This window comes from Echeneis naucrates, chromosome 16 (assembly GCF_900963305.1).
Source record: "Echeneis naucrates chromosome 16, fEcheNa1.1, whole genome shotgun sequence".
Lineage (NCBI taxonomy): Eukaryota > Metazoa > Chordata > Actinopteri > Carangiformes > Echeneidae > Echeneis > Echeneis naucrates.
Window position 1 is genome coordinate 23,111,171 of NC_042526.1, and position 21,644 is coordinate 23,132,814.

Consider the following 21,644-nt stretch of genomic DNA (forward strand, 5'->3'; position numbering starts at 1 on the left):
GTACTCTTTGAAAAGGGAGCAAGCACACATAAATAAGCTTCCTACACTGGTACACTGCAGCATTAGGGCGCACAAAGATGTGTTGAGGCTGTAAACAGTAGAGTGGGATGTTTTCCAGGAATCTGCATCATCTACAGTAACATATCAGACAATCAGATGTCAACACTTTCCACAAGGCATGTGTTTGTGTCATACAAAATACTACAGACAAATAGTTTCATGCCACATGATCACCTAGCAGATGGTACCTGATGGACAAAGAGGATTCAGGTTTCAAGCATTCATAAGATTATAGTCGAAAATATTTCAAACATCAACATTAAGGAACCCTGAACCATAGATTGGAGACGAGTGGAAAAAAATGCATAAATGGAAATAAATCAAACCAACAAACAACTGACATCCCTGATAAAAAACTTCAGGCTAAATGAAAATGATTAATTAACTGACTGATTATTAATTAATCAATTACATAACAGGAGTTAGGGTTAGTTCACAATCAGGACAATAATAATTGAATTCAATAAAGTTTTGTCGGTGAGAAGTACTTTTTTTGAGTTAAACATGAGAAGATAAGGTCACAAGACTGATTAAAAGGTGGTTTCTGGGAAGTGTAGTGCAATCATCCCCACAGCACAGCTACAGCACAAGAAATTATACTTTGCACCAAAGACGGACTGATAGTGACTACTTTACATAAGACGAGTCATGTCACATTCATCAGTTTTACATTTTTTAACTAAAACATACAAGCAAAACATTTTTCTGCATCACGCGGCACTTTTTTTGTGTGTGAAGAGAATCAAAAGCCACAGCAAAGCAATAATAATAATAATAATATATAATAATATATAATATATCACAGTGTGATAGTGTGAGTTTGTTTTTTTCTTTTTGCTTTTTTTTTTCCCCCAGTTATCACAGATAGGAATTATTCTTGAGTAAAAATAAAATCCAAGTGGCTTTTCTGGACAATAAAGAGTCCTGCAACTTGGTATCAAAGGGAGTGAGGTGAGCAATACCTTGGTTCTTGGTGGGCGACCTTAAGGAAATTTGATGTCACTCATGAAAAGATCAGTGGCTATAACCATTCATGATTATCTTAATTATCTTGAGTAATTTTATTGCCGTATTCAATAATATCACATATTGGCCCATTCCTAGGCAGTAATGGACTTTTTGATGTTGCTGGCATTCACCGTTGCCGTTTTTTGAGAAGTGTGTGTGTTCAGTTCAGTGTGTATTTGTGTGTACCTGATGAGTGCGTTGGCGTGGTTCTGCATCAGTGCGGCCTGGTTCATGGCCTTCAGCCAGGTGCTCATGTCCTCCTGGGTGTCAGCGCTGAAGTAATATGTCCGCATCCCAGTGTGCTCTGCCTGCGAGCCAATCACAGAGCTCTGCTTGTAAATGTACGAGCGCATACCAGTATGGCTAGCCTACAGGAAGAGAGAGGAGGCTGGATCAGTGTTGTGTTTGGAGGCAGAGTCATCAGATGAGCTGGTAGTGAGAGTTAGACCAGTTGCAGCTTTGGTCATAGAGACAGGGAGACAACATGCCATCCAATGAGAGAAACAACATCAAGGGGCCAGATAAGCATGGACCAGTACAGACAGTGAAGGAAACCACACAATAGAAATACAGACAAAAATGCCAGCCAATAACAACCAACAGAGCCATGACTTGACCAATGAGCAGGAAAGTCTGTACAATGGAGAATAGAAAAAATAAAAACTAGGAACACCCTCTTCCTCCAACCCCAAAGTTTTCTCACAAACTTTGTCCTTCCTGCTTTTACAGCTTAGATGGAAACCTACTCAGAACAGATATATAGTCAGTTTACAAACAACCAATGATCTTGTAATAGACTTTCATTTATGACTGCAATATACTGTATATCTCTGACTAATGTGAATTTCAGTGGTTGATAAAGTAGTTCCTCAAGGAGGGCAGGTTAAGTGAGAGTCTGATTCACTTTTCACAGCACGCCAGGTAACTGTGATTTAGGTGCCGAGCTCATGACAACGCATATTCAAACTTAAGATGGATACTTCTTTGTAACATGGAAAAAAGGCTTTTAGTTTGGTGATTTAGCACGCGGTTGTCAGAGAGCACAGCTGCATTGATTCTTCACTGACACTGTGTTTAGACTACAATCAGTATCACAGTGTAGATGCTGCATAACAAGCCTCATTCATGCTAAAGGTTCAATAACATAACACAATAATACATATGATCATTTGAGTTGTGAATTCTAACTTTTATCATACATTAGTTTGCTTTTAAACCTTCACAAAATGGTGATGTCCACAGATGTGATTTTATTATCTTATTGTCAGATCATTGTTTTGGTTTTCATGTACACAAGCAATTATTGGATTTTAATCCAATCTGGATGTTCATTGAGACAACTCAGGAAGCACCACGCAACTTCCCGGACATAAAGGATCTGCTGCTCTCGTCTTCGTCCAGATACCACAGCTCAATGCAGAGTCTCGGCCTCAGCAGGGCTGACCTTTTTCACTCGCTGTTGTAATTTCCTGCATTTCCTTCAGTTGACTGTGCACCAGAAGACAACATATCCAAAAACTAATTCTGTTGGTGTAACTACAGAAACTGAGGGAAGGTTTTCTCCATGTGAATGAAAATTAGAACTGTCCCTTTAAGTTTCTGGCTGCACTGCATTTTAATCCACTGACACCGCAATCAGTAGAGAAGTTGCTTGTGCTATAGATTTCTGCCTCAAAGTGTGTTGAACTGTTGGAGTCCAGAGAAAAGCCTTGAGAGGCTGAAAACGAGTTTTTCTGCTTGATAATTCATACAGTTAGAAAAATATTCCTCCTGCCGGACTCTGTTTTAGCTCCACTGAAAATATCCAAACATGAAGTCACTGATATCCACACAGGTGAGAAAACACTCCATCAAATACAGAAATGGGAGAGAAATACAAGGAACATTACATCACTAATAGTGTTTTTCTTTTTTTACTCTGGAAAAAGACATAACCCTGCATTTCGGCAGTTCTATAAATACTTTACATCCACTGCTCTCCCTCCCTCTTCCTAACTTCCTTCCCTCAGTGTTTCAGTGGCTGTTATTGGAAGACCAATGGGAGAGCCAACTCATGAACAGATATATGCAAATGAAAAGTAATTAAACACTAAATCTTCACTACTCTAGTTCATTCACTGAATAATGCATGCAGGTTAATAAGAGTTTGCTTGTTGTGGTGGGAACACAATAACTTTGATTTCTTGATTTGGCTTATATTGCGATACGATGGGTGTGAGTGCTCAACATCTCCTCTGCAGCGTGATGGGCATCAGTACGCACCACACTCACTTGTGTTGTTTAACATACATGCTGAACAAGTTCATGAATAACACAAGGACATGCTGTCACCCCCTGCTGTGCTGTCACTGGCACTGTGAACTCCAGAGAAACACACACTCAGACAAATCTAGACAAACAATCTCTCCCAGGTTTCTTTTGATACAGCAAATCAGATCCTCTCTTGTTGTTGTCAGCAACAAGTTGCTACTGAACCAATAAAACAACTTTGAACATGCCATCAGTGTTTAGTTGGCACTGATCCTGATACATATCTTGTGATGTGGGAGTTGATTGCCACTCTTGCTTATTTAGCCTGGCTCTAGGTAACTGAAAGTGAACTTGGTCTTACTTCTTACCCAGGCAGTTTCTCAGTCAATTAAATTTTGCTTTGACCTATATGCAGGCAAACAAAGACTGCTGATGTTCTCCTGAACTATTCTAAGATGATGATCCTCCGTTGCAATCTTGGCACATCCTGACTCCACCTTGTAATGGGGTGATGAAGGCCGTGAGTGGAGCTAAGACTTCACGTGCATCCAAGTTTGAGAAAAAATAATACTCACCCACAAAGTACTCGAAGCAGACTCCCCTTAAATTACACACGATTTCAAGCCTTAATAAAATGTAAACAGACAAATTAAATAAATGTTTCATAAATGCCTATCTGTACAGTTGTCATGGAATCAGCCATAAAGGTCGACTGTAATCGGATTTATTTCTGCTGGAAATTTGGACACCTTTATGTGGGAACAGCCTCTCTGTTGGAGCCAGATAGAGGCAATCTGTGGAACAGCAGTTTTCTCACTCCAGTTTTGCTTCTTTTTTCAGCCTCTTGGTGCTGATGGTGACAAAATGTTATATCTTTAATATCTGGGAGCCAGTCAGCAGCTGATTTGACTTTTGAGCTGAAATAATGTCACCTTATCACCTGGTCTTCTGGTTTCCTCGACTGAACCTGAAGACAAGCCAGATTCACCTACCTACCCGCCCCTGCTCCTGCTTTCTCTCAACGACCCTTTCTCTTTATTAAACATTTTCATATTTTCCCCTTGGACTAAAAGACTCAAAAACAATCAGTAGATTACTCAATAACACGCACACATCATCAGTGGAAGCCCCAGTTCGTATATTGTAATGTGCCGATCATACTGAATCACAGTATGTAACTTGTGGATATGCTTCTTATCTGCCTTCATCTGCCTCACATGCAAATAGTTGGTTCTCTTTAAAGTTACATCCCTGGAGTCCTTATTGACCTGAGTCACTGGTCATCTGTTACTGTCGATTGTTTCACACAGTGTAACCCAATTTCCCTGCACTGGCTGAAGCTACAAGCCGCAGATTCGTCCATTTAAATGTTAGTCATGCAGCAACAGGGTGTGACATCCTGTGATCACAGTGATCATACTCGATGAGATGTTCTCAGGACCAGGCCAATTTAATGTTCAGGTTTCTAATCATTTTATATATCACTTTATGGTATAGTTACTCTGATTCTGATTCTGTCTTCCTGAAGGTTAAATCAGGTCTGTAACTCACTGCTACTCAGAGGGAGCACAGATGTGAACCATCCACAGAACTCAGTCAATTGCTGTGACAAGAGCTTTGCTTAGGTCCATCACAAGACAGGAAGCAGGCAGTGGAACTATTTAGCAGCCACTTACGTAAAATGAGACAAATAAAAAAAATAAAAATAAAAATCAAATGGTAGACGTGTTTAAACACCCTAAAACTCCAGAGGAGTGGAACATCAGCATCCTCCGGAAGCAGCTGTCAAAACATACTGTCTAACACACCATCAGCACTCTGACAGATGGCCTCTGTTAGCTCCAATGGGACAAGCTGCACGGTGAGAGACAGAGGACTGTACCTCTGTCAGATGTTTAGGCACATGCAAAGATACTGTGTGCCAAACTGTAAGGCAAAGACAGCATTTATACAGATATATGTTGAATGAACTGAGGTCAAAGCCTGAGTGGAAATCTAATGTCTAATCTCATCTTTGATTCCAAATCCTACTCCTGTGGTTGTGTGTTTTTTAAATGCTCAGACCACTCACTCGGATCGCCATCCTCATGTCTACCCTATTTTAGATACATGAGAATGCACATCCAGACACACAGCAGTGACAAAAATGCAACACACACCTCCGGCAGCAGACTAAAGCAGGAGTGACTGCGTCAGGATTGTTGAGTGGGTCACACAGCTCTGAGAGCATGACCACCACCTACACTTTGGACCCAGGCACTGCTCGGCTTTGTGTTGTCATTTGTGCTTGTGTGGGAGCTGGTGGCTGTTTCTGATGATTTCTTCTCTCCATTACATTATGTAATCATGCATTATGAAACAAATTTCTCACCATCTCTTTCTACCCTCTCTTTCACCGTGACATGCCCTCATCACTTCCTTCCTCTTCACCGCTTCTCCTTTTTCCCATCTCTTCCTCTCTTCATTATCCTGCTATTTTCCAGCCTTGATCACTTCCTTCCCTCTCCTCACTCTCTCCCCTTTGGCCTCTCATTTTCTACAAGCTAGAAAATATCACACACTCAGAATAGTGTTGGCTTATTTCCTGTAGAAATCCCCTGACAAACACACGCTCTCTTTATGTGGGCACTATTTAAAGAGCAATTGTGCTCACAAAGATAAGCCCCAGCAGCCACAGTGCCACAAAGCTCCTGATAAGGTATATTCGCTTAAACTTGCAAGTAGAAACAACAACAACAACACAAAAATCAAACATCCATCCAAATTTGCTTTGGAGAAAAAAAACAAAAAACAAAAAAAAAACCCAAAACATTCCGTTCTATTGGAGATCTATATAAATCTGTTAGGGAGCTGACCATGCTGTTGTGGAGTAAAAGATTTCCTTCAGCTTCTCAACTTTATTTCTTTCTCACTCTTTCTTTTTTTTTTTTTGTTCCTCCCCAAAAACCCTTTTTTCTCCACATCCTCAGAAAACATGCTGGTAGAGTAGAAGGGACAGATGGAGGAGACAGAAAGAGCAGCACATAGATGAACGATAAGCTCAAAACCAGATAAGCCAAATACAAAGATTTATATTATGATAATGAGAATGAGGAGAAAGAGTGAGCAGAAAAGGGGGATAAAGGCAGGAGGGCAAATTAATAAGACAAAGAATTCTGGGGGAAAAAAAAGTAACAAAAAAATACACATCAGCCAGTTTGACACGTTGTTCTCAGGACATGCATCAAAAACCAAAACATTCTGTAATGTTTGGACCCAAAAAGCCACACCAGCAGTAGACAACAGAGATATATAAGGTTTGCATCTGGTAAAGTGAGAGCGTGGGGTACCTATTTATTGGCGCACTGTCACTGGACGACGCGACACACTCACAGGGAGGGAAGTCCCAGTCGGGCAGCCAACCAATGTGAACAAGAGAGGGAAGAGGATTGGTTGAATAGGGGCCCATGTGATTAGACACAGAGAGAGAATGGGCCCTGCTGAATTTCCCTCCGGAGATTAATAATATATATCTGATTCAGATTCTTATTTTGCTGCGGGTTACAGACTTGGGCCAAGTGGTATTTTCAATCATTCCTGATAGAAGTATTTTAATCTGCTTTGAGAAGCAGGCAGGAGGAGTTAACTACAGCAGACCCCTTCCTATGGAGTCACTTCAATTATCACTCCAGGAGGACAAAAGCAAGAGCTCTGTTTCTTTTTCCTTTTGTGAAGCACACCCAGGGTCACTGACTGGTGTAGAGCTATGCTGTCAGCAGTGATCCCTTTGGATTACACCTGCACATCTCGCTATCATAGTGAGAAGATTGTAATCTGACCCCAGTCTGCTTTTTAAAGGTATGCTGTTTCAAGATGGGTCATACTGGGGACACAGTTTCACTGTGATCGCAAAACTAAATGAATCTTGACGGCTCTTTGTTTTAAGGCACAGATTTTGAATATGAGCGGTGTTCATTTTGTCTGTGGACCCATTGATAGTCTCACAGAATTAAAGTTGCCACTACACCTGCTTCATAATCCAAACAGACATGTACTAACACTTTGCACGGGATCTTTTTAAGATTTAAAGCCTGTTTAATTAGCCCAATATGTATATATATATATATGCTCAGCATCTTTTCGGGGCCCAGTCATTGTTTGTTCGTTAATTTCTGCAAACTCCCTCCTGTCTAGCAGAGAGTGATTAAAATAAACACTAGCAATCATCTGGACAGAGAGTGAGAGTTTCAGAGAACAAAGGAGAACGCAAGTTGACATTAACTCCTGTTGACACATGCACACGCACTCAGTTTTATTTTATCTCCTCTCTGATTCTGGTATAAAAACATGGAGCATCTTAAATGTGTCTGAAGTGGAAACAATATATATCCCACAGAGTCAGACAACAGCTTTGTTGAGAGAGGATGAACAAGGTGCATAACAATGGCAGGAGAAAGAGGTGGTCACAGGCCACTGACAGGCTTTTACTTTCCACACCCTCAGGCCTTATTTATTTATTTTTTTTAAAAAGGGGAAAAAAGGCTGAATAAAAAATAACAAGTTGGAGACTAAATGCTAAGACTTCTTTTGAACAGAATTCATGTAGTAAACAATTGTAAATGTATGTTAAGAAGAAGGGCCGACAACATCATCCATTTCTCTTCAACAAATATACGTTTGTATGTATATTCATATAAAAATATAAATTTGATAAAATTGCTGCTGGAATATCAACGATTAGCGCCATGCTTGTGTATAACATTTGTAATATTTGGGTTGATTCTCCATTAAAGCTTCAATAATTTAAGATGATGCCAGTACATCAACATGGATGTGAGTCTGACATTAACCAATGAGTGAACAGGGAAACGCATTCATGTGTTTGCCATTTTTATCCACCAGGTCCATTGAAAGTTTCTCGATTTGTTCAGTTTAGCATGCCAGCCTGGACAAAACATTTTAATGATAAGGGCCTGATACAAAGAGCGTTGAGAAATAAGAAGCGGTGGATCCTGGCCTGTCTCCAGGATGAATGTCAACATGCGTCTTCAGGAACAAACCAGGGCTAAAAGTTAAAGTGAGCTTGTTTACTCTGGCTGTGAAAAGCTAACGGTTGTGTTGGTGGAACACAGAAAATATTCAAGCAACTTTAACCTGAAGAGACTTGTGCTTCAGGGGATGAAGAGGCTTCATTCCAGAGAATATTGTCTGTCTCAATGAAGACGCTGACAGACATTCAGTTGTAAATAGACATCAATGCAACAGGTGGTGATTGGTGGGTAGACAGGCACAGTTATGAGCGTGGGCCGATATCCGTGTTAACTGTAACTCCAACCTTTGCTGAAAATGCTCAATTTGAAGAACAATGATAGATTTACAATTAAAGACAGCGTAATTGTCTGAACACATTTTTCTGCTGGTGGCCTGATGATGTGTGAGAGAAACTATATATCCAAGGGAGGTGGGTGCATGCCAGCAAACCTGCCTGTCATCATACAGCAGGTGTTAGAGTAGCATTCTGTGTTGAAGTGCTGACAGATCTTGGTTGTTGAGGATTTGCTTTACATCTATTGAAATTCTCCGTCATTAATGATATGCAAGTGCTTTAAAAAGCAGGACGGCTTACATTTTTAGCATTTGTTCCTGCAGTGGGAATGAAACCTTTAGAGAGTCAAATTCAGTGAAGTATTTAGAATATCTTTCAATTCTCCTCCTCACTTGATGCCTCCTTAATGTTCAACAGTGTCAACCTGGCTCTGAATGTTGACAGCTTTGCATTAATTCCATCAATTTCACTTGAAAAAGTGAAGTATATAAAAAGTGAATATTGATGTTTTGGTCACATCAGCTTCTGCATTTTTTCAAAGCAGTGAGGTTAATTCGAGCTGTATTTACGCCAATTCTACTTTCAAGTCATTAGCAGGTTTTTGTTTTTTAATAAATGCTTGCAAATGAATAATCTGAAAATTTGTGCTGCATTTCTTTTTTCAGTGGGAAGCAGTGTTTGTGTCAGAAACCAGCAAATACAGGTGGCTTCATAGACACGTACTGAAACTCACACACACACACACACACACACACACACACTACACTAAAAGAAATTGCATCAGTGAATGTAATTAATAATATGACACAGCATAGAGCAGTCTGTAGAAGAAAGAGAGGCGTACCTTGAAGGCATACTTGCGACTGATGTGGTCTTCAGGTCCCACGGGTGAAATGACATAGCTGGGTAGAGGAATACTGCCTAAAACCGACTCCTCTCTGCTGTCTGGAGAGAGAGAGATAGAATGGGGGAGACAAAGGGAGGAAGGGAGTAGATTATCAGGGTGAGGAGGGTGAGAAAAGAAGCAGACGATATATGGCGGAAAGGAGGAGCGAGTGAATAAATATCAGTCATCACCCACTAATTTCATCACTGCCTGCCACCAGTATCATAACACTCACACACACACTGACACACTCGCATGCCGTCATTCAAACCATGGTGCTGTGCCAGGCAGTAAATGACCACTCTGGTATCCCAGTGTCACAGAGTTAAAGCCAGCTTGCTCCGACTGGCAGCCAGCCACCATTCCTCCGTCCATCTGGTTCACACACTTAAAACACACTTGTGCTTCTATATTAGTGAGGACTGATCTTTCTTTCACCCTTAACCCTGAGCACAGTCCTCTGAAGAAGAAGAAGAAAAAAAAAAAACTCTCAAGGTCTGGATCCTCATACAAAGACAGACAAACACAAACGTGGCATTAGAGCAGCCTCTCTCTTAATTAGTTCACGTCTACAAATAAAGACGCACCGACATTTTATTTACACATACACACCAGAATGTGCATGAGCATGTGTGTGTGTCTCTCTGCAAAAGGTGCCACATTGTAAGATGTCATAATGATAATATAAATATGAAAATATGTACGCATGGCACCTTTGAGGGTGTGTGTGGCGGGGGGGTAGTTGGCTGAGAGGTGATAAGGCTGTGCTATGGATTAAAGGGGTAATTGGTTAAAAATAATTCAAGGACCTTTGGAGGAGACATTCCCTAAATAGTGGGCGAGACAAGTGAGGTCCTTTTTATCTGCTTTGCCACGTCTGTCTCACTCGTGCACACAAACACTGAGCAGGCAAGACTGAGACAAGTGGAGTCACATGACATCCAAACAGAAGACTAACCGTGATACAAAGATGGAGGATGGAGGAACCAAGATCATAGCCAGGATTTTACAGACACTCAATCCAATAGTCTTTCATCTGACCATCTGCCCAAAAGCCAAAAACCAAGACATGCACAGGATCTCACATTTGAGAGGCTCAAATTATAGAATATGCTTCACTTTTGTTTGAAAGTTGGCTGAATGAATCCATTGAAATCTTGCACTTCCTGTCAATCAGCTCATCAAATAGAGCATCTTTACACGCTATATGAGCCTGTTGCATTTTCATATAGCAATAAAGAACTACTGATCTATGTAAAGATATAGTGAGAGTGAGGCCACACCCCCTGGGGGTTCTCTGCTCTTTGTTTTGGTATCAGGGGCTTTGACATGTGCATGTTTGTGCGTGAGAATGCTTGTTGGCTATCTATACATGTATAAACACAAAAGAATTGGGTTAGAGGTGTCGCGTCCAGGTGAGACCAAACTCCACAAAATTCTTCCACTAACAAAACTTTTTTTTTTTTTTTTTTGGCTAAAAAGGCTATGGAGAAAAAGAGATAACACCAGATCACAGTCAACTGGCTGTGGGGATTACAGCTCAAATATCGGTCAGCCGTTGGACCAACAAAACATCCTAACCCCCCAAAGTTTACTGTGGCGCTGTTAGTGTCATTCATGCGGCCGGTCCCAGCAGATAGGTCTGAGGCTGAATGGAGCCTGCAAGTGTGGCCAACAATGCATTTGTTTTGCTCTGACATGCTGGTGGCCCAGAGCCACATCAAGTGGCAGTGATTCTAAACATTCAACAAATCGAAAATGGTGTGTTTTTTTTTTTAACTCAACACTTCCTGTCAGCCATATTTTCTTATTTTTGTGCCCTCATTGCTGGACAGATAATATTCTTAATAATAGAATAAGCCTATAAAACAGGTGTACGTTTTTTACACATCTATGGGCCCAATGAAAGGCAACAATCAATAGATTTAAAAAGAAAAAGATGGAGAGAAATGGGGCTTTTGTTGTGTTTGTTTGTCTAACAACATGAGAAGAAGAGAGGGGAAAAGTGATGCTGCAGACAGATCAAATGTGTTCATGTTGAGAGCAGAACCTTTGAACTGAGCATGAAAGATGGAGGGAAAAGTGAAGAGAAACGCCAGAGCATTGATTCCATCGTCCTGTAGACAGGAAGGAGGTGGAGAAGTGTGTCTCCAAAGGTTTGGTTAAGAATGTGGAGTGAAAAGGAAAGGCATGGAGAGGCAGATAAAAACAGCCGAGGGACTGGGAATGATGGTCAGGGGTGGTATAGTTCAGTGTGTGTGTTTCATTTGTGAGTCACTGAGAGACAGATCAGCGTAATGCCCACACAGACTGACTCACTGGCCCCTGTGTCAGCTGCTGTTCACTTCCAATCCAGCATCATTACAGTCCAATTCAACTTGAAGACTGTCACACCGTCAGTAGCATTTCCCCTGGTGGAGTGTATTACACTTCATTAAGCACCATTCGCTTTCAATCGCATATCACTGTCTTCATCTGCAAGTTGTCATGGAGATGAGTGTATCCAAAGCTGTAAGAAATGGTATTAAGGTGGAGCGGAAATGTAACTATTGTTCCTGCCATCTTCTGGGTCTGTGATGGTGCAACGTTTTCAACTACGACTTGCTGTGTGGCCATGGCAACCACACAAACCACACATTGGGAAATAAAGTAGGTGGTGATCAGGGCTTCCATCACTAGCAAACAGGAACAATCAGCAAAAAGAGATCACATTGCAGCAAGGTCACCTTCAGAGCGATAAACAACATTTTATGATACTATACAGCAAAAACTGCTTTGTTAATTGTGTCTTATAACTAAACGTGCCTTTCTCTATTTAATGAAGCAAAATGAAATCATAGTATTAGGTGAATGGCAGTGGTGTGAAAATCCTGTGGTGTATGTACTGGTAAGATCTGAGTTGGCCAGGAGCTGTGGAGGAAGACTTGCTACTGAATTCCTCCTTATCACATCCAGAAAAAAGCTCAATAGAAACACTGCAAATGCATATGAAGAAACAGAAGTCACCTGGATGGAACTGAAGTTAGAATTATGAGTGGGTGGCACATTTGGGAAAAGATTTCAAGTTTCAAGATTTCAGTTCATTTTGCAGTCCCTCTCGTCCCCACAGTTTGGCTGTTATATGAACTATGAATCCCTGGCTGTCTCAATCTGTTACTATGACAATGTTTATCTCAGCTCCAAGGCAGAAACACAAAGTTCTTGCTCACTGACTGTTTTATTGATTGTATTATATAAAGAAAATCATATGGACACGTTAAGAGGATTAAAAACTCGATTTTTAGTATAAACTAATTTATACCATGGTCAGTGTGAATACTCTTTTCTGATTGGTCGGCAGGTGTGCGTTAAAACCGTTAAACACACATGTAGTTCGGCTAAACTTTGTAGGCTAACTGCTCTAAATGAATCTGTGCATGTAACCATAGCAACATAACGAGCCCAGCTGTCATACTGTCAACTTGTCCACTGCAAGTTCAGAGGAAAAAACTAACAGAAATGGGTGATTTTAACATTTCTTTTAACTTATTTGGAGAGTACAAGAATTTTGAGCAATGGGATGCCACAGAAGAAAAATAAATGGAGAAGAAAAGACAAATATCGAGAGAAAAACGGCACAAGGAACTGACACCTGAAGAGCTGCAAATGATAGAGGAGGAGAAAGACGGGATAAATACTAAAAAGATAACAAAATGGGTTGTGGAAATGTTGACGGACTTTCTCTGCTAAAAACAATAGAATATGGATTTGTAATCGGCGTGGTTGTAAAAGGGACTTGTCATGACAATGGTAAGCTCTTGCTTCAAAAACTCGATTTGGAGTGCAAAACTTTCACCAAACGTTGGCAAATCCTTTTATTTGTATATTGACCATGGTATAAGCAGGTAAATCCACGTTTTAATGAACGACCGTTTCAAGCACACCGACTCGTGATTAACTCTTACATCATCATTGGACAATGTCTAGGCTTGTCTCTTGTCTCACAGCTACTTCACTTAATCTGAGAGATGGTAGTTTGACAGGTTACCAAGATGTTTTTTGGGTTTTTTTTAGCTGCATTATGTCAGACTCACCTTTGTAGTAGAACAGACAGAAGTCTGCCAGAACGAACCACTTTCTTTTCCAAAGACGCATCCCAGAGCTATCCTGCAGAAAGAAAGAAGGGTAAAGAATGTAAGTAATCAACGAATGAAGAGCGAGACGGGGAGAGGCACAGATTGGAGATGTAACAAAAAAGAAAGAAAAGAGGAGAGAGAGGTGAAGCTGATGTGAGACTTTGAAAAGTTAAGAGACAGAGGATGGATAGAGGAAAGAAACTGAGGTAAAGAAAAGATGAGGAGGAGAGGAGCAGGGATGAAGAAAGTGAACAGCAGAGGGTGGGAGTGATCGTTTGTCCTCGTTCACCGGCTCGCTGGGCCTGCCACTGCTGCTTTACTGCCCATTTTGTCTTTTATGTTGTCTGCCTGCTAATGGTGCTGGTCGAAGAGCCGAGGGATGAAATCACCTCAAACACAGACCTATGAAGCCACTGCCATATTACACAGTGTGTGTGTGTGTGTGTCGGGCGAACCTGATAGTGTATTTGTGTTTGAGTTGTTTGTGTACATTTATGTGCATTTGAATGTACAGCATGTGTACTCTCTCTGCTAACACTGTGTGTGGTCTGGGCAACTGCTGCTGTGCATTTAGTCTTATGTATATCTGCATGCGTGTGCTAATTAAAATATATTTGCCTTTCTGGAACATCACTCATTTATTTGATTAGTATGGAGGCCAAAAGCTTTTCAGTGCAAAGGTGCCAGTGACACACAATTCAAAATGAGCATGGTCTCCAGTAACAGTCTGCTGTTGTGATCAACAGCAGGTGCTCTATATTGCCAAAGCAAAAAAAAAAAAAAGAAAACTGGGCCATTGGAGGAAATATCACAAGCTCATTCCGACTAAAGCTGGAATGCATCCTTCTGTGTAAGGAGGCACTAACAAGGAGGCATTACAAACTTCACATAATATTATATTCTGATAGATATAACAGAACAAAATATACAAGTCTAAAAAGAAATCCACACAACTTTCATGCAATACATGTATTTTTGATATGGCATATATATTATATGTAATATATATTTTTGAGACAATATACAGCACCAACTTCTTCTATGCAAAAAAGTATCTAACTATCATATGCAGGTTTTCATACCCAGGACTCAGTTTACTGAACGTCAAGCTGGCTTTGCTGGCTGTGAAACCGGTGACACACCACACCTTTCATTCATTCATCTTCTACCACGTATCTGTTTCCGGCTTCACTGGGGCTGCTGGAGCCAATCCCAGCTCTCACTGGGCGAAGGCGGGGGGTACACCCTCCACAGGTCAGCAGTCCATCACAGGGCCAACACACAGAGACAGACACAGACCGACAACCACTCCCACTCACACTCAGACCTACAGACAGTTTATTAGTTAACCCAAACATGATGTCTTTGGACAGTGGGAAGAAAGTGGAGTACTCAGAGGAAACCCACACAGGCACAGGGAGAACATGCCCGAGAATCAAACCCTTGACCTTCTTGTTGTGACGCAACAGCAATAATCACTATGCTGCCATGCTACCCGCACCACACCTCAATACATCTATACCTATTAATGTTTATATATGGCTTTCAGGCTGTTTAAGGCAAAGAGTTGTGATTGATTTTATGCTAAGTGCACATTTAAGTAATCTGTGGAGATAATTTGTAATGTACTCTTTATTTATTTTTATTCATTTATCATTACATTTCTGGTGATGTACTTACTTGAAAGCTGAATTGCCCTTGTGGGATAAATACACTTCATGGACAGTTGAAAGTGTGAACTATAGCCCAAGTTAAGATGTCTTTCAGATAAAGCAGTCTTTATTTGCACCGTGTGTTAGGAGTGGTGTTGGTGTGTGTGCGTCCTCACCTGTTTGTACAGCCATCCTCGGACCACCACGGGGACATTTGGGTTTCTCTTAATGGCTTGCTCTCTCTTCCCGAAGCTGTGCACCTTGCCACCTGAGTGGGAGCCCTGCAGAGAAAGAGTCTGGATTAGTTCATGACTAATTCATCAGCTGCTACATGATTCGTTATCACTTCCTGACATTAATTAGTCAATCAAAAAATTTCTTCACAAAGTTTTTATGCACGTCATGCTCAATAGTAAAGTTTGTGGATACTTTGTTAGCATTTACCACCTGTTTAATCTGAATGCACCAAAAACAATGGTTGTGTCTGAAAGCACTCACTCAGTTAGTAGTGAATTTAAAGCTAAGCATTACTGATAAAGCCAACTTTTCAGGGGGGAAATGTTATACTGTCATCACAGATAGGTGCTAAGCAATGCTTTAACTCAGGTACATGACAAGGTAAAAGTCTAAAAAGTTTAAACTCTGTAACCAGGGTAAGAACACTAACTACTTTGTTTAATTTATATTTAACCTGGATCATGGGAGAGCCTGTCCCAGCTCACACTGGAGGACAGACATTTCACAAAGAAGGACGCCACAGGTGACTCCAAATGTCAACACACGGTGAGGTCACCCACTGGTTTGAGAGGTGCAGTTTTGAAGTCTCCAGTTTGCAACTCTTCTGTTGCTATGAGTCAGGGGTGGCTCGGACCTGCTCTGTTTTCTATCCAACTTGTCAGACACCCTTGTCAGAGTGTGGTACAGACAATGTACCAATGTCAATCACAACGTAGTCACGCCCTAACACATATCCTGCTTTATGGTCTATTTTCCTCTAAATGGGACCTTAATTTAAAAATGATGTTGTATTATAGAAGAACTGAAAGTAGAGACTGAGATATGCAGCTGATGCCCACGTCTATATATAGTCTATGGTTGATCCCCCTTGTGGCCCACTCTTTGTGGATAGTATATAATTTATGCAGCTATTACGGACAAATCATAAAATAACTAAGACACCCTTCAAGATTATGGAATAATGGAGACATTGCCTTAAACTGAGATTGCGCAGCAGCAGCAATTAATGCCCATGCAGCTTTTCTTTCCTTTACAGCACTGTTTATTTTTGGTCTTATTATCAGTATTATTGTGTAGTTGAGTTGCTGCGTGCCTTCCTGCAGTATCAGCCAGCAAACATACACTGCACACTCATGAAATGTCATTACACCACCCTCCATTGTAAAACCTTTGAAGAAAGACAACTCCTCCTCGCACTGCACACACGCATCAACCCCGCCACCTCCCTCACACAGTTTTAATAATAACAGATTTGGTGTGATGGCTGCATGAGCATGTGTATGGACTGGCAGCAGCACTGGGATGTTTTCACAGCTGGAAATCAGCAAACACATAAACTAATTAGAGGGAAGCTGTTCAGCAAAGCATGATACAAAGACACAGAGCTGTCACATCTGTCCCTATTATAAATATACAGTAGATGTATTTCCCTGCATGATTGTTTGTCTGCAAATATGCGTGCATGTTTGTGTTTGTGTGTGTGAGTTGCAGTGGTCTATTTTTAGGCTGGGGGCAGTCCTGTAGAAATGGCTGTGGTCCCTGCTGCAAAGTAGCACTCAGCCTTGTAGGTGAGCCACTTGGGGTGCAGAGCAGCTATTAGTTATATTAATGGTACGAGATCAGACAAACCTGAAAGCCTAAAGAGCCCCGTCTGAGACCTGCAGGTTGTTGGTTCAAATCCCAGCTGGCCCAAAATGGCTCTTTTTGGTAAGCTGCTGATCACATACCTACTCCTTACACTTTATCTCAGTCTGTTAAGATGGATCTGATCAGTGCTGACAGCAGCAGTCGAACTTTCACTATTACTACTCTGTGCTTTATTCTGATTTAAACAGAATATCAGTGGCTTTTGGATGATATTGTTGCAAATCATTGCAGAAGGAGCACAAGAAAATATAACTGACTGAAGTGAAAATGATGACCTCATGAGTGAAAGAGTCACTCTTTCCTGGAACACGGTTAAATAAGAGGAAGTATAAATAACCCCCAGTATAATGAACATTCTTTTTTTGGGTGACTCCATTTCACATCTTAACAAATTGAACAATTTTTATAATAATCTCAACACTGACTCTGAAGAAGTACACCTCCTTTCTGCTTCCTTGCTCTTTATCTTCTTCCTTTGAAACATATTAAATCTCTGCTCTCGTCTGTGGGTTGTTTTTTTTTTTCTCAGTAATGGTTCCTGTCATAGTGATTCTTCATAAAGTAATGATTTAATATTTGTCAATAATTTAGAGGTTATTGGTGCCACTCCAGCTAGGGCAGCTCTGAGTGCAGATTTGGATGGTGGGCCTCTGTTGTAGACAAATAGTGATCTAAAAAAGTGACGGATTACTCAGTATTGAAAAGACTTTCTGATTTCCTATAGTGATCCACTAGATGTCGATACTTGACAAGATAGCAAGAGTTAAATTATTGATCTGCTGGATGAAAAGTCAGTCTTTGGGATTCATCTTCTGAGCACCATGAAACTCCAGGTTACCTAGAGGGACCAAAGCGGTGGACAGACAGACACCAGAGCTACTACCGTGAATCCAAAAGAGCTTAAATCAAGACTTTGAAGGTCGGAGTCACGAACACAAAGTGATAATACAAGTCCTTTCCTTAAACAAAGGATTTTCAGATGTGGGCTGCTCAGCACAAACTCTCCTACTTATCACTGTGCTCGACTGTGTAAATCTAAAACTCAGCAAAATTAACAACAAAAAAAAAGTATAATAATAAAATAAAATAAATAATAAAACCCAGAGAAAAGCAGCCACAATATGACTGATGAGAAAAAAATTCTGACTAAAGCAGATGACAACGTCGGGAGCTTATCTTAATGGCTGTCCCTATCCCAGCCTTTTTTTGGTCCAATTTTTTCTATTAACTGATCCAGAAAACTTTGGGTAATGATTTGTGTGATGGCTTGATATGCAAAGTAGCACTTAATGCTAATGAGTTAATTAAGTAAGGCACATGAAGGCAAACTGGAACCCAGAGGGCTATCTTAAATGACACTGCATTTGATGAATCCCAAAGAAGTAATGAAGGCTGGAATGGACAGAACATGACAAAACATGCATCAGGCAACAGAGAGCACAAGTGCTCAAAGAGAATTCATAGTAGAAATGGGATGAATTCTGACTTGCCCTGCCTCTGATGGTGTGTCAGAGGCAGAATGAATGCGACTTACTCCAAAATGTGGATATGCAATGCAGTGAGAGACACAAATGACTCATCTTTCCTCAGAGACTGGAATCCTTTTGTTAAGAGTTTTTCTTGTCAGAATGAGGCATCTCAGCCATTTTCCTGCTGTTCAATGGCAGGGTTGATGAGCCAGAGCACCTGGGAGGGCTATGGGCCAGGAAAACATGCAGCGTGGAAATGGCACCAGGCCACTGTGATGGATGCCCTGTCATCTCGGGGCCCCACCCAGTGACACATGTTCAATCGTAGGCCTGCGGCACCTGTTGATAGGGCCAGATGAGATTTCACGCCACTGCAGAGCTGTGCATGTCCATGCACGCCAGTCAGTGAGAAGGAGTGTGACAGATAGACTGAAAGGAGTGTGGAGTGAAGAGAAGAGTGTGGGAGGAGTATCCCATCCGGTGGTGTAGTCAGAGGTGATATGCAAACATACACTGTAGAAGCATCACGATAGCGCCGACCTCTCTGCATAAACACTATGAGGTGTTACGTCAAGTGAAAACAATCAATTTATAAACTACAAAACGTTAGCGAAGTTTATCAATCGCTGTCAGTGCCTCGCTATGATACACCCAAAAGTCAGTCATACCATTGTGACCCCAGCCTAATGTTATGTAGTCCTGATCTGCTGAGCCCTGGACTCCTTTAGACTTTTGAAGGTTCGCTGTGGTACCTGGGAAGAGGGTGTTATGTTGCAGTGAGGCGAGGTTATGCTTCTGATAAAGAGGAAGGACTGGACTGGCCCTGCAACAGTGTGTCAGAGTTATTTCCACGTAAATGTCAGGACCCAAAGTATATCAGCAAAACCTTGGCCCAAGCATGACACTTACATCAGCTTGTCTCCTTCCCATAATGTATTCTGGTAGAGTTCCAGCCATCCACATGAAGCTGTTCCAGATTTTCAAGTTTGGACTGTGATCAGCAGGGGTACTCTGACCAGTCTGCACTCTGTATTATCTATGTCAACCTCTTTTGGATCATACCACGCAAACCAGCCTTTGCTCCACATGTTGTTGTAGCATGATATCTCATTTCAGCTGTCTGACTTTGTGTTGGTTTATATTTCTCAGTGACCGATAGATGATAACAAGACTGCAATCAGTCAATTGATCATTTTTCCTCAATTTTATTCTTTCACTAGAGATGAAGAGCAGAGGGTTAAGATGGTTATTCACACCACCAATCTTATCCTCATTTAACCACCTTTTCCAAAGAAAAGTACCCCGATTTACATGAGATCTGCATTTGGAGGCTCAAATTGAAATTCAGCTTTGTTTGCTTATACCAACCACCCTTGGAGATTTTCATCAATTTGGCAGCGACAGCAAATTGCCAGTCAATGACAGCTTGAAGGGCAGTAAGACACAGGGTGTAAATTGGCGAGAAAAGTAAAAACAAATCTAATTATTTCTTGTTTTGCCATTGCTGTCACTATCAATTGACACTGGAATGTGTGTGGTTTTATCCTGCAACTGATGTGAGAAGTGAGATATAGAATCTGTAATGTGAACAGAATCAAATACAGACAAACAGAAGGACAGAGAAAAAACTTAAGTACAGAGCAGAGGAGGATTTCCTTCTTTCTATGAACCAAAATTATTTTTTATCACTGAGGTTCATTGTTTGGTATGCAACACACTGAAAGGTTTGTCAGTCTTTAATTAGCTGTGTTGTAAGTAATTAACAAAATAATTACTAAGTAGCACAAGCTGCTGTTAAAGACTTAAGAGCCTAATAGAAAAAAAAGCAGGATAATGAGGTCTTATTTAACCATCTAGATCAGCACAATCTTCTATGGTAAAAATGTCCCTCTGCTCCTGCATGGTAGACAGGTCTGTTGTGATTACATCACCCCCCGATCCCCAAATCCTGCTAGAATCAATCGAGAACTGCGCTGACCCCGTCGCCATCACCAACCCTCCGTCGACTTGCACCTTCATTCTTGTACATCTGTTATAGATCCCAGTCAACCGAGCAAAAGACCTCCATTCATCATAATCTCAGCTGGTATGAGTCAGCCAAAAACAGCCAGTGGGGAAGGGGAGTGCCACCATCAACATTATGGTCTAGCAACGTATCAACACTAAAAAGCCCAAAACTGACTGGACCTGTGTTATGTTAGTGACTTTAATGAATGTCAGACATGACATCCTCTGTGCATTTGTAAGCGTTGGGGTTGTTGACAGGAATTTCAAGCTAGACACTTTTAATTTGGTTGTTTTAACTATATATTTTAACTAGATGACGTTCTACCTGAGGTCCCACATCTAGCAAATAGTAAAACACTGACTTGAACGTGAACCTGCTTTATTCTGTATTTCTACTGGAGGGAAACTTCAGCCCCCAGCTTCACAAGTGACATGAAAGGATTCCAAACCAGGAGGAGCTGACAGCAGCGGTTGCGAGGACAATTCCCATGGTCCCATGCTATTTCACGATTTCACCCAGCAGATTCGTTTGTTTTTTTTTTTTTTTTGATTGACAGACCCCTACCAGCGGAAGTTACACACTGTGGGTTGAAGATCTCTGCTATACTTTGTTTGGTGGTGGCAGTTTGTGTTGGTATGAAGCCCAAATTAACTCATGTCTGTCTGGAAGTTTAATTTAGGCATCTGCAGCTGGACTCACAGTACCATCTGACAGGTTGACAGTGCTGTTTGCAAAGGAAGGGTCAGGAATCCTGTGGGTTTACTCACTCTTCATGCAAAACCTAAACTAAAAACGCTCACTGACATGAGTGTCAGAACGTGATCTTTACAATGACACCTCCAGTCAACACACTTTATATACTGAGGTGGCTGTTGGGTCTTTTTCACTCAGCCTTGCTAACATTATGGTTATATGACTCCTTATATGAATATGATTATATTATTATATAATGAAATACACAGTACTGTGGATCTCATCCTAATACTGACACCGAAGGGAGCAGCAGA

The 21,644-nt window shown here is 41.1% G+C and overlaps 1 protein-coding gene across 10 annotated transcripts in view; it reads right to left on the reverse strand.

Annotated features, from left to right (window-relative positions):
• LOC115056913 (pleckstrin homology domain-containing family A member 7-like) overlaps positions 1-21,644 on the reverse strand; it is a 135,326-nt gene that overhangs the window by 20,936 nt on the left and 92,746 nt on the right. For 7 of the 10 annotated variants that reach the window (XM_029523696.1, XM_029523695.1, XM_029523700.1 and 4 more), the window contains 4 exons: positions 15,453-15,557; positions 13,583-13,655; positions 9,468-9,568; positions 1,255-1,436 (listed from right to left, as the gene is read on the reverse strand). In XM_029523696.1, coding sequence (XP_029379556.1) covers positions 1,255-1,436; positions 9,468-9,568; positions 13,583-13,655; positions 15,453-15,557 — 461 coding nt within the window. Of the gene's footprint in view, positions 1-1,254; positions 1,437-6,647; positions 9,349-9,467; positions 9,569-13,582; positions 13,656-15,452; positions 15,558-21,644 lie in introns of those variants that run through there. The other 3 variants (XM_029523702.1, XM_029523707.1, XM_029523706.1) reach the window with 3 other exon arrangements.